The sequence below is a fragment of the Mauremys mutica genome, chromosome 15 (genome assembly GCF_020497125.1).
Source record: "Mauremys mutica isolate MM-2020 ecotype Southern chromosome 15, ASM2049712v1, whole genome shotgun sequence".
Classification (NCBI taxonomy): domain Eukaryota; kingdom Metazoa; phylum Chordata; order Testudines; family Geoemydidae; genus Mauremys; species Mauremys mutica.
The window spans coordinates 3,426,211-3,437,919 of record NC_059086.1 but is presented as its reverse complement, the minus strand read 5'-3'; the positions used below and the strand labels follow the sequence as shown (position 1 = coordinate 3,437,919).

The window sequence follows — 11,709 nt, the reverse complement described above, 5'->3', positions numbered from 1 at the left end:
ATCAAGTGGCGTCTGAAGGAGACGGGCATCGCGCAGCTTTTGAGCTTGATTTTGTTGCGTTAATTTCCAGAGCATCAGTACAAAAGACCCAGCGTGTGGCTCGAAGCGTTAAGGATCCAAAGAAGGAACCTCAGAGATGCTTGATGGTGAAAGGCAAATCTAGCCCCATCCCCTGCCGCCTTGCGGCTCCGTGTGGGCTTATTGCATTAGAGGAACCAGCAGCAGGGGAGAAGGCCTGGTACCGATGGAGGAAAGAACAAATAAGAAAAGGAAACCATCAGATCCCGGCACCCCTTCCCCGCACACACAGTCTGAGGGCTAGAAAGATTCAAGAGGCCGAGATGCCTCAGGCAAAATCTGGAGAACATTTTAACTCTATGGGGATTTTTTTGTAAGAGGCAGAATGGACCAGTGGACTGACCAAAGGACTGGGAGTCAGGATGCCTGGGTTCTATTCCTGACATCATAGGGGTGAGGGTGGATCTAGTGGTTAGAGCAGGGGACTAGGCATCAGGACTCCTGGGTTCTATTCCTGACATCATAGAGGTGAGGGGTGGATCTAGTGGTTAGAACGGGGGGCTGGGAATCAGGATTCCTGGGATTGGAGGGGAGTGGGGTGTAGTGGTTACGGCAGGGGGGCTGGGCATCAGGACTCCTGGGTTCTATTCCTGACTCTGAGAGGGGAGTGGGGTCTAGTGATTAGGGCAGGGAAGACTGGAAAGCAAGACCCCTACATCTATGATTTTGGTCACGGTTCTTCCTTTCTCTGTGCCTCAGTTTCCCCTGCCAAAAACAGGGAATACACAGACACAACCCCACCCGTATAAAGTGCTCTGAGACCTAATACGCTCAGTTGCACCAAAGCGCTTTTTCACCATCATAAAGACCCAGCAGCAGGTTTTCCCCAGCTGCAGGGGCAGGCGTGTCCTTCCAGTGCCATACATCAGGGACTGCAAGAACGGCCTTTGGATTTGATCGGATTCATCTGTAGCCCCGCAGGGAGCTCTGCCTCCAGCCAGATAACGAGGATTTCAGGGTGTCCTGGGGACGCAGTCCCTCTGCTCAGCTCAGGGCTGGGTGCCTGCGGCCAGGCTAATGCCAAGCTTTGGGGCCGTGCAACTCCTTGATGAGCCAGATCCCATCCACGACTTTCCCGTCCTGAAAGACAAAACCAGGACTCGGGTTCAGGGGACGTTCCCCCACTGCTCAGAACCCAGACGAGCTTCATGGTGAGCCTCAGAACCCAGGGCGGGTCTATGGCAACGTATCGGGAATGGGGACGGGAGGGATGGATTGGGACCACAAAGGGGCAACGTTCACACTGGTGGCAGCGGTGGGATTGCAGTATATCGCCAGGGGCATGAAGATGTGCCTCATCCCCCCAGATCTCTAGAGCTATTTCCCCTCCCACATTATGGATTCCACCAAACCCATCCCCCGCACCCCACCTTGATCTGAAGCACCGATTAAGGATTCAAATGAAGTCGATGATCACGTTTAGCAAACCGCAGCTACCCGGATTTGGATTTACTCCTAATGCTGGGAGGGGAGCGGGGTCTAGCAATTAGAGCAGGGAAGGCTGGAAATCAAGACCCTGAGGGTCTGAACTCAAGGTGAGGCTGCTCTAGAGAGAGGTGGGGAGAACTCTGGGAGGTTCCAATCTGGATTCCATGGCTCAGGCCCGTTTCCAGTGTGAACCCACCGAAGGAGAAGGACCAAAACAGCAGGGATCTGCCCGGCTTCCCGCCACACAGGAGCCAGATTCCCAACAGCCTTCGGCAGTGCCGGCACCTACTCCCAGCTCCCATCCCCGCTCTACTCACTAGACCCCACTCCCCTCCCTGCTTTCCCCCTGTATCCGCTTGGAGCTGGACAAGCTCAATTGCTTCCCGTGCTTTTCTCCAGAGCCACCCAGCTCCAGACTTTTCCCACCCTGGGCTGGAGGAGAGTTCAGGGCTGCTTTACCCCCAGGATTTCCCTTCTCTGCTACTGCCCCGTGGTGACACCCCATGGGTGCCAGCTAAAATTCAGGGAGAGGTTGCTATGGCGGGAGCTGTCCAGGTGGTGACGCTGGACAGGGTGTATCCAGACAGATGGGTGCAACTGGGAGCAATCGGGGGGGGGGGGGGACGACAGTGGGTAGAGCCGGGAGATGGGAGGCCTGGGAGTCAGGACTCCTGGGTCCTCTCCCCAGTTGTGGGAGGGGAGTGATGCCTAATGGTTAGAGCAGAGGGGTGCTGGGAGTCAGGACGCCTGGGTTCTATCCTGGACTCTGGGAGGGAAGTAGGGTCTAATGGTTAGAGCAGAGGGGTGCTGGGTTATATCCTTGGTTCTGGAAGGGGAGTGGTGTCTAGTGGTTAGAGCGGGGGTGCGCCTGGGAGTCAGGATGCCTGGCTCTGGAAGGGGAGTGGGCTCCAGTGGTTAGAGCAGGGGGGGCTGGGAGTCAGGATGCCTGGGTTCTATCCCTGGCTCTGGAAGAGCAGTGGGGTCTGGTGGTTAGAGCAGGAGGGGCTAGGAGTCAGGACGTCTGGGTTCTATCCTGGACTCTGGGAGGGAAGTAGGGTCTAATGGTTAGAGCAGAGGGGTGCTGGGTTATATCCTTGGTTCTGGAAGGGGAGTGGTGTCTAGTGGTTAGAGCGGGGGGGGCGCCTGGGAGTCAGGATGCCTGGCTCTGGAAGGGGAGTGGGCTCCAGTGGTTAGAGCAGGGGGGGCTGGGAGTCAGGATGCCTGGGTTCTATCCCTGGCTCTGGAAGGGCAGTGGGGTCTGGTGGTTAGAGCAGGAGGGGCTAGGAGTCAGGACGTCTGGGCTCTATCCTTGGTTCTGGGAGGGGAGTGGGGTCTAGTGGTTAATGTTCAGTGCCTAGATACCCCTGAAATGGGTCCACTGCACAGTCCAACGCACACTGAGCCTGCCCAGGCCGGGATCGGACCAGGCAGGGCGGGGTGGGCATTGGGGGGTCCATCCGCCGGCCGTGCCATACCTGGTCGTCGGACACTTGCTCCAGCCAGATGTGGCTGCGGTTGAGGATTTGCAGGCGCGTGTAGCCGTAGTCCTCGATGCGCACGGCGCTCCACTCCCGAGGGTTGGGGACGAAGGGGTCCAGCCTCTCCCTACAGCCCTGTGGGGGGGAGGGGGGCAGAGCCCATTGCATGACCATGTGGGGGGGGAGGAGGGGCTACATCTTAGCTTCCTTCCCAGCTAAACTCCTCCTCCCGCTGCCTCAGCCCCACCTCCACTGCGTAGCAATCCCTCCACCCCATACCCCTTTCAAGGCAGCGTGGCCTAGCAGATAGAGCATTGGATGAATTGGGAGAATTGCTGCCTTGCCCATGCCTCAGTTTCCCTCTTCTCAGCCTGCTCCCAGCTTCACATCTCCTCCCGCAATCCCTCCATCTTCTCATGAAGCCTCTTACACTCATCCCCGCCCCCCACTCCTCCATCCATCCCCTGGGCAGCTGGGGCCCAATCCTGCCCCACCCCCACGCAGCAGGACTGTCCTAGGACAGGATCAGGCCCAGCTCTGCTCCTCGTACTCTTGCCCTTAAACTAACCCCCCCAACAGGCCTCTAAATTAGGCCCCATCATGGAAGCGCCCGCCCTGAGTTTCAGTGGGATCTGAGGGCACTCAGCACCACTCGGGAGGTGTCTGGCGCTTAACAGGATCAGGCCCTTAAACCGCAGGCAGAGACACCCAGCCCGGTAGGCGTCACCATTGACTCGCAAGGCGAGCGGAGGCGGGCCCCTGGCGGCTGGCATGGGCGCGTGGCGCTGGGCGCGCTGCCAGGCTCGGGCCCCAGCTGTCACTTACGGCCGATCCGGTGATGATATGGACGGGCGCCCGGGGGTTGGTGTAGGGCGATTCGGCGCTGCCGTTGTAGACCTGCAGCGGAGGGAGGCAGACGGGGTCGTTTCAGACTCAGATCTCAGACTCAATCCCCCAACCACGCCGGAGAGCGACCCCGGAGAGACCCCCAAGCCCCCCGCTCCAGAGTCACCTTGTAGTTGTAGACAGGCCACAGCCTCTCGTAGGAGTGTTCGTGGGCCCACAGCTCTAGGTCGACACCTGGTGAAGAGAGGACCGCACCGGCTCAGGACTCTGGCCACTGGATCTTAGACCCGTGGCCGGACTGGGGGCCGAGGCGTGCTCTGCCCTGGGGCCCTGTCCCCGGGCGAGCCGGCCCTTTAAGAGATTGGGTGTGGCCCGAGTGAATCGCGGGGGAGCCCGGGCAGGAGACGGGCAAAGAAACACTCATTGCCCCAACATGCTGCCATCAGGATCTGTGTCTCTACAAGGACACGTGGCAGGGATCATATACCAACCGGGGGCTCCGGAGCTTCAGAGTCTCAATGCGTGGATGAGACGATGGTGTAGAGAGGAGGGGTTCACGTTCATTAGGAACTGGGGAAACTTCTGGGATGGGAGGAGCCTATACAGGAGAGATGGGCTCCACCTAAACCAAAGTGGAACCAGACTGCTGGCACTAAACATTAAAAAGGTTGTAGAGCAGTTTTTAAACTAGGAGATGGGGGAAAGCCGACTGCTGCAGAGGAGCGTGTGGATCGGACACAGACTTCTCTTAGGGGAGAGTCTGATGATAGAGAATCTCCAGGTTATAGTCAGGAGCAGAGGAATGAGAAGTATAATGTAAGGGCCGGATCAGATGATAAACAGTCACATAAAAAGAATCTGGCACATCAGAAAAAGGCAGGCTAATAAACAGGGACAAGTTTTTAAAGTGCTTGTACACAAATGCCAGAAGTCTAAATAATAAGATGGGTGAACTAGAGTGCCTTGTGATAAAGGAGGATATTGATATAATAGGCATCACAGAAACCTGGTGGACTGAGAGCAATCAATGGGACACAATCATTCCGGGGTACAAAATATATCGGAAGGACAGAACAGGACGTGCAGGGGGAGGAGTGGCACTATATGTTAAAGAAAGTGTAGATTCAAATGAAGTAAAAATCTTAAGCGAATCCACAGGTTCCATAGAGTCTCTATGGATAGAAATTTCATGCTCTAGTAAAAATATAACAGTAGGGATCTATTATCGACCACCTGACCAGGACAGTAATAGTGATGATGAAATGCTAAGGGAAATTAGAGAGGCTATCAAAATTAAGAACCCAATAATAGTGGGGGATTTCAATTATCCCCATATTGACTGGGAACATTTCACTTCAGGACGAAATGCAGAGATAAAATTTCTCGATACCTTAAATGACTGCTTCATGGAGCAGCTGGTACGGGAACCCACAAGGGGAGAGGCGACTCTAGATTTAATCCTGAGTGAAGCGCAGGAGCTGGTCCAAGAGGTAACTATAGCAGGACCGCTTGGAAATAGTGACCATAATACAATAGCATTCAGCATCCCTGTGGTGGGAAGAACATCTCAACTGCCCAACACTGTGGCCTTTAATTTCAAAAGGGGGAACTATACAAAAATGAGGGGGTTAGTTAGACAAAAGTTAAAAGGTACAGTGACTAAAGTGAAATCCCTGCAAGTTGCGTGGGCCCTTTTTAAAGACACCATAATAGAGGCCCAACTTCAATGTATACCCCAAATTAAGAAAAACAGTAAAAGAACTAAAAAAGAGCCACCGTGGCTTAACAACCATGTAAAAGAAGCAGTGAGAGATAAAAAGACTTCCTTTAAAAAGTGGAAGTCAAATCCTAGTGAGGCAAATAGAAAGGAGCACAAACACTGCCAACTTAAGTGCAAGAGTGTAATAAGAAAAGCCAAAGAGGAGTTTGAAGAACGGCTAGCCAAAAACTCCAAAGGTAATAACAAAATGTTTTTTAATTACATCAGAAGCAGGAAGCCTGCTAAACAACCAGTGGGGCCCCTTGACGATGAAAATACAAAAGGAGCGCTTAAAGATGATAAAGTCATTGCGGAGAAACTAAATGGGTTCTTTGCTTCAGTATTCACGGCCGAGGATGTTAGGGAGATTCCCAAACCTGAGCTGGCTTTTGTAGGTGACAAATCTGAGGAACTGTCACAGATTGAAGTGTCACTAGAGGAGGTTTTGGAATTAATTGATAAACTCAACATTAACAAGTCACCGGGACCAGATGGCATTCACCCAAGAGTTCTGAAAGAACTCAAATGTGAAGTTGCGGAACTATTAACTAAGGTTTGTAACCTGTCCTTTAAATCGGCTTCGGTACCCAATGACTGGAAGTTAGCTAATGTAACGCCAATATTTAAAAAGGGCTCTAGGGGTGATCCCGGCAATTACAGACCGGTAAGTCTAACGTCGGTACCGGGCAAATTAGTTGAAACAATAGTAAAGAATAAAATTGTCAGACACATAGAAAAACATAAACTCTTGAGCAATAGTCAACATGGTTTCTGTAAAGGGAAATCGTGTCTTACTAATCTATTAGAGTTCTTTGAAGGGGTCAACAAACATGAGGACAAGGGGGATCCGGTGGACATAGTGTACTTAGATTTCCAGAAAGCCTTTGACAAGGTCCCTCACCAAAGGCTCTTACGTAAATTAAGCTGTCATGGGATAAAAGGGAAGGTCCTTTCATGGATTGAGAACTGGTTAAAGGACAGGGAACAAAGGGTAGGAATTAATGGTAAATTCTCAGAATGGAGAGGGGTAACTAGTGGTGTTCCCCAAGGGTCAGTCCTAGGACCAATCCTATTCAATTTATTCATAAATGATCTGGAGAAAGGGGTAAACAGTGAGGTGGCAAAGTTTGCAGATGATACTAAACTACTCAAGATAGTTAAGACCAAAGCAGATTGTGAAGAACTTCAAAAAGATCTCACAAAACTAAGTGATTGGGCAACAAAATGGCAAATGAAATTTAATGTGGATAAATGTAAAGTAATGCACATTGGAAAAAATAACCCCAACTATACATACAACATGATGGGGGCTAATTTAGCTACAACGAGTCAGGAAAAAGATCTTGGCGTCATCGTGGATAGTTCTCTGAAGATGTCCACGCAGTGTGCGGAGGCGGTCAAAAAAGCAAACAGGATGTTAGGAATCATTAAAAAGGGGATAGAGAATAAGACTGAGAATATATTATTGCCCTTATATAAATCCATGGTACGCCCACATCTCGAATACTGTGTACAGATGTGGTCTCCTCATCTCAAAAAAGATATTCTAGCACTCGAAAAGGTTCAGAAAAGGGCAACTAAAATGATTAGGGGTTTAGAGAGGGTCCCATATGAGGAAAGATTAAAGAGGCTAGGACTCTTCAGTTTGGAAAAGAGAAGACTAAGGGGGGACATGATAGAGGTATATAAAATCATGAGTGATGTTGAGAAAGTGGATATGGAAAAGTTATTTACTTATTCCCATAATACAAGAACTAGGGGTCACCAAATGAAATTAATAGGCAGCAGGTTTAAAACAAACAAAAGGAAGTTCTTCTTCACGCAGCGCACAGTCAACTTGTGGAACTCCTTACCTGAGGAGGTTGTGAAGGCTAGGACTATAACAATGTTTAAAAGGGGACTGGATAAATTCATGGTGGCTAAGTCCATAAATGGCTATTAGCCAGAATGGGTAAGAATGGTGTCCCTAGCCTCTGTTCGTCAGAGGATGGAGATGGATGGCAGGAGAGAGATCACTTGATCATTGCCTGTTTAGGTTCACTCCCTCAGGGGCACCTGGCATTGGCCACTGTCGGTAGACAGATACTGGGCTAGATGGACCTTTGGTCTGACCCGGTACGGCCGTTCTTATGTTCTTATGTTCTTATGACCCGCCGGGCCTTCATATGCGTCCGTACTGTGCGTACGGGCAGCGCAGAAAGAATGAGCGAGGGGGGCCGGGAACAGGCGCGAAAAGGAGTTTCCCAAGTCGGTACCTAAACCCAGGCGGCCCTAGAGAAAGTAACCAGCCCGGCGGGGGACGCAGCCTGCGCCCCCAGGAATCCTTCGCGGCGCTGGAAGCAGAGACACTGGGAGATCGAAGCAGAAAAGCCCTTTGGGGCATCCGTCACCCGGGGCCAGAGCTGAGAAAGGTGCCGGGGGGCCGAAGTCCCTGGACCGTGGGCTCTGTCGCTGACGTTCGGGGAGAGGGACTGGGCCCAGCAGGGGAGACTCGGGGCCGTTGGGGTCTCCCTGCATCAGTACCCAGGCTGGCTCATCCCCACAGCTGCTGGGGGCAGGGCTCTGGGCCAGGGCTGCCTGACACAGAGGCACCCCGGGGGTGACAGAAGCCCGTCCTGGTTGGCGTGAGCCCCCAAAGCACCTCGGTGCCACCCCCCCTTCCTCCTGTCACCCCGGGGCTCCAGCTGACAGCCCCAGCACACGTCCTGCAGGGGGGAGCGTCCCATGTTCCCCACGGGGGGGGCGCCGCCGGAGGAGGCTGGAGGGATGGAAGGGAGGGGCAGCGGGTACCGTATTTATAGAACAGATCCTCCAGGCCGTACAGATGTTGGGGGAGCCCTCGGCGAGTCTGAGGGGAAAGAGAGCGCGGGGGGGGATCAGCAGCTGGAAGGGGCCCTGGCGGGTTCCCCACACTCTCTGCCTAAGGCCCTCCAGAGAGGTCCCGCCCCCACTACGTAGACCGGCCTCCCTGGATCAGTCTGCTCGGCTCTCCGCATGCCTCCCCCTCCCTGCTGGGTGCAAGAGCATCCTCCTCTCTCCTCTGCAGTGTCCCCCCCGACACACACACTCACGATGCTCTCGTGCTCCGTGCAGTCGTCGTGGTCGTTGTTGGAGCAGTACATGGGCCGGTGCCCCATGGTGATGATCCACGGGTGCCGCCGGTGCCGATCCGGCCGCGTGGCCTCCTGCCGCCAAGGGGGAGAGAGACAGTCTGTGAGCGAGACAGTCTGGGCGGGTGGGCGGCCAGGCAGGCTAGGGGTGTGGGGGTTGTATCTACCTGTAGGTCTCTCTCTAGCCATCGGTACTGCTCCTGGACGAGGTGGCGGCCATAGTTCAGGTAGAAATACACCTCGGTGGAGAAGGAGATGATGTGGGCAGGGCCGATGTCCCAGCTGGGGGGCAGAGAAGCAGAATCATATGGTGACGAGGGAGGGCAAAGGACGAGGCCTGTGCTATGCTGGGGGAAACTGAGGCACGCGACGGGGGACGTAGCATGCCCCTCAACACATACAGTGAGACAATAGCAGCAACAGAACCCAGGAGGCCTGGCTCCCAATCCTCCCTGCTCCCGTCTCAGGGCTGGGGATAGAACCCAGGAGTCCTGGCTCCCAGCTCCGCCCCCCCCCCAGCTCTAAGCACTAGACCCCACTCCCCTCCCAGGGCTGGGGATAGAACCCAGGCACCCTCCAACCACCCCCCGCCCCCTCTAACCAAGTATGGCCAGGCCCAGAGAGTCTTATCCCCCTGCTCCTCTGCCAGGGTTGGGCCCCTGGGGCTGGAACGCTGCCCCCTGGGGGCGAGGCGGGGTGCTCACCTGTACCACAGGCCCTGCGTGTCACCAGGCATGCTGAATCGGGCACGGTAGTTGGAGAAGTTGCTGGGGGAGGGAAGAACAATTAGGGGCTGCGGGGGGGCAGGGGGGATTTAACCCTCCCAATTCCCAACCCGGCATCTCAGGCATCCCTAATGCACCCCTCACCCTGGCCTCTAGGCTGCCGCTCCTAGTCCCTCCCCTGGGAGCAGATGGAGACACCTCCAGCTCCACCACCTCTTCCCCCGCTCCAGCTGTCAGGCCCATAGGCACCCCGTGCGAGATCCGCCCTTCCCCCCCGCACTCACTATTTCTCCTCGTGGTTCCCTGGGCACGTCATATACGGCACCGACGCAGCGACGGGCTCGATCTTGCGCATGAAGGCGTCTCCAACCATGGCGTTACACTACACCCCAGAGACAGTCGCATCAGCCGAGGCACCCAGGAACGCTGCGCCCTCGGAGCACATTGACCCGCCTGGGGGCTGTGCGTACCCCGGGGGGCTGTCGGGCCACGTGCATGGAAGTGGGTGGGCAGATCCGTGTGCCAGGGCACGGATTGGGGGTGGGGTGGACGGGGGCCAACCCGCCTGCCATTGTTGCTTCAATTTCCATTGCAGGCTACACACCTTCCTGGCACATCCCAAAGCAGCTCCAATCTCCCATGGGCCTGGGCTCATAATACCGGCCTCCGTGTGCGGGAATCAAACCCCCACCCGCCACGTGCCAGCCTCTGCCAGCTGGGTTAGCTCCAGGGCCGGAGCAGGTTTGTGAACCTCCCTGAGTGCACGAGGCCGGCAGGGTACAGATACCCACACAGGCCAGGTGGGGACGCACCCAGGTGGACGTTCACGCCTGGGCCCCTTCTCCCGGGGGATCCCTCCCGGCGTCGGCCCTAGATTGCCACCGCGGAGACGCCAGCGAGTGGGGCCAGCCCCCCGAACACGGAGGGGAGCAGGATGGGCGCAGCCGGAGGAGAAGGGAAGGCGCAGGAGGCAGCGTAGATACAGAATTTACCTCGTCCATGTCATAGGCAAAATCCCCTGGGAAAGACAAGAGGATCGCAATGAATCGGCTGCTCTGCCCTGGGGGCAGGGGGCGGCCTGGGGGGGGATTTTACCCAGATTGGGGGTTACCCCCCAGTTTTAAGCCCATGGTGCTGCCTTGATGCCCTCTGAATGCTGCCCTAATCTCTGGAGGGGAGAGGGGCGCTCTCTAGGGCGGAGAGCTGAGTCCAGTCCTTGGCGGAGATCCCCAGCGAGGGGGCAGTTACAGCCCCTGGCATGCTAGGAGCTGGACGCAGACCCAGCGACTTCGTTCCAGGGGGCACCAACGGGGTCGTGAGGTGGGGATGACTGTCCGTCATGCCTGACATGGACGGGGTGGGAGCTGGCGCCCCCTAGGGGGAAAAGGCCTCGTATCCCAATTCCCGCCCTGAGCCAGCCAGTCCCTGCTCTGGGGCCAGATCACCAGCGCCCCCTAGAGGGGAAAGGCCCCGTGTCCCATTCCCCGCCCCCTGAGCCAGCCAGTCCCTGCCCTGGGGCCGGATCACCAGCGCCCCCTAGAGGGGAAAGGCCCCGTGTCCCATTCCCCCCTGAGCCAGCCAGTCCTTGCCCTGGGGCCGGATCACCAGCGCCCCGTAGAGGGGAAAGGCCCCATGTCCCATTCCCCGCCCTCTGAGCCCGTCCCTTCTCCAGCCCCGATCCCAGGACCTGGGGGTTGCGCGGCATGACACCGACCTACGTGCAGGATCGCGTCGTACATGCGCTGCTGCGTGTCGCGCCGGAGCCTGGGCAGGGACTGGGGGTTGACGTTCCCCATGTCGCCGAAGACAGCGAGACGCGGGCTCCAGTCGGTGCCATTCTGCAGAGCCCGGAAGCTGTAGGGCCGGCTCCAGCCCCGCGGGCTCCCGCAGCGATAAGCTACGGGGGAAAAGCAGGGAGAGACTCAGACGCCAGCGGGGTGAGCAGACAGCAAGTGTGAAAAATCACGACGGCGGGGGGGGGGGCGTAATAGGAGCCTATATAAGAAAAAGACCCAAAAAACGGGACTGTCCCTATAAACTCGGGACATCGGGTCACCATAGTTGCCTGCTGCGTGTGTGTGTGTGTGTGTGTGTGTGTGTGTGTGTGTGTGTGTGTGTGTGTGTGTGTGTGTGTGTGTGTGTGTGTGTGTGTGTGTGCTCACACGTGCACGTGCCCCTGCTGGAGGGGATGAGTGCTGCTCTGTGTCCACACGTGATTGCACCGAGAGCTGAGTTTGCACGGCCAGGGGCTGTGTGAGCATACCGGTGTGCACGTGCATCTGACT

The 11,709-nt window shown here is 56.0% G+C and overlaps 1 protein-coding gene across 2 annotated transcripts in view; it reads right to left on the bottom strand.

Annotated features, from left to right (window-relative positions):
• Window positions 1–577: 577 nt before the first annotated feature.
• The window catches only part of ACP7 (acid phosphatase 7, tartrate resistant (putative)), a 32,085-nt gene continuing 20,953 nt past the window's right edge, over window positions 578–11,709 (bottom strand). For both annotated transcript variants that reach the window (XM_044988698.1, XM_044988699.1), the window contains exons 4-14: window positions 11,139–11,321; window positions 10,417–10,442; window positions 9,709–9,806; window positions 9,404–9,466; window positions 8,867–8,981; window positions 8,661–8,774; window positions 8,380–8,437; window positions 3,997–4,064; window positions 3,810–3,881; window positions 2,982–3,119; window positions 578–1,158 (exon numbers count right to left, since the gene is read on the bottom strand). In XM_044988698.1, the coding sequence (XP_044844633.1) occupies window positions 1,093–1,158; window positions 2,982–3,119; window positions 3,810–3,881; window positions 3,997–4,064; window positions 8,380–8,437; window positions 8,661–8,774; window positions 8,867–8,981; window positions 9,404–9,466; window positions 9,709–9,806; window positions 10,417–10,442; window positions 11,139–11,321 (1,001 nt within the window). In that variant the 3' untranslated portion in view covers window positions 578–1,092. The remainder of the gene's footprint in view (window positions 1,159–2,981; window positions 3,120–3,809; window positions 3,882–3,996; window positions 4,065–8,379; window positions 8,438–8,660; window positions 8,775–8,866; window positions 8,982–9,403; window positions 9,467–9,708; window positions 9,807–10,416; window positions 10,443–11,138; window positions 11,322–11,709) is intronic.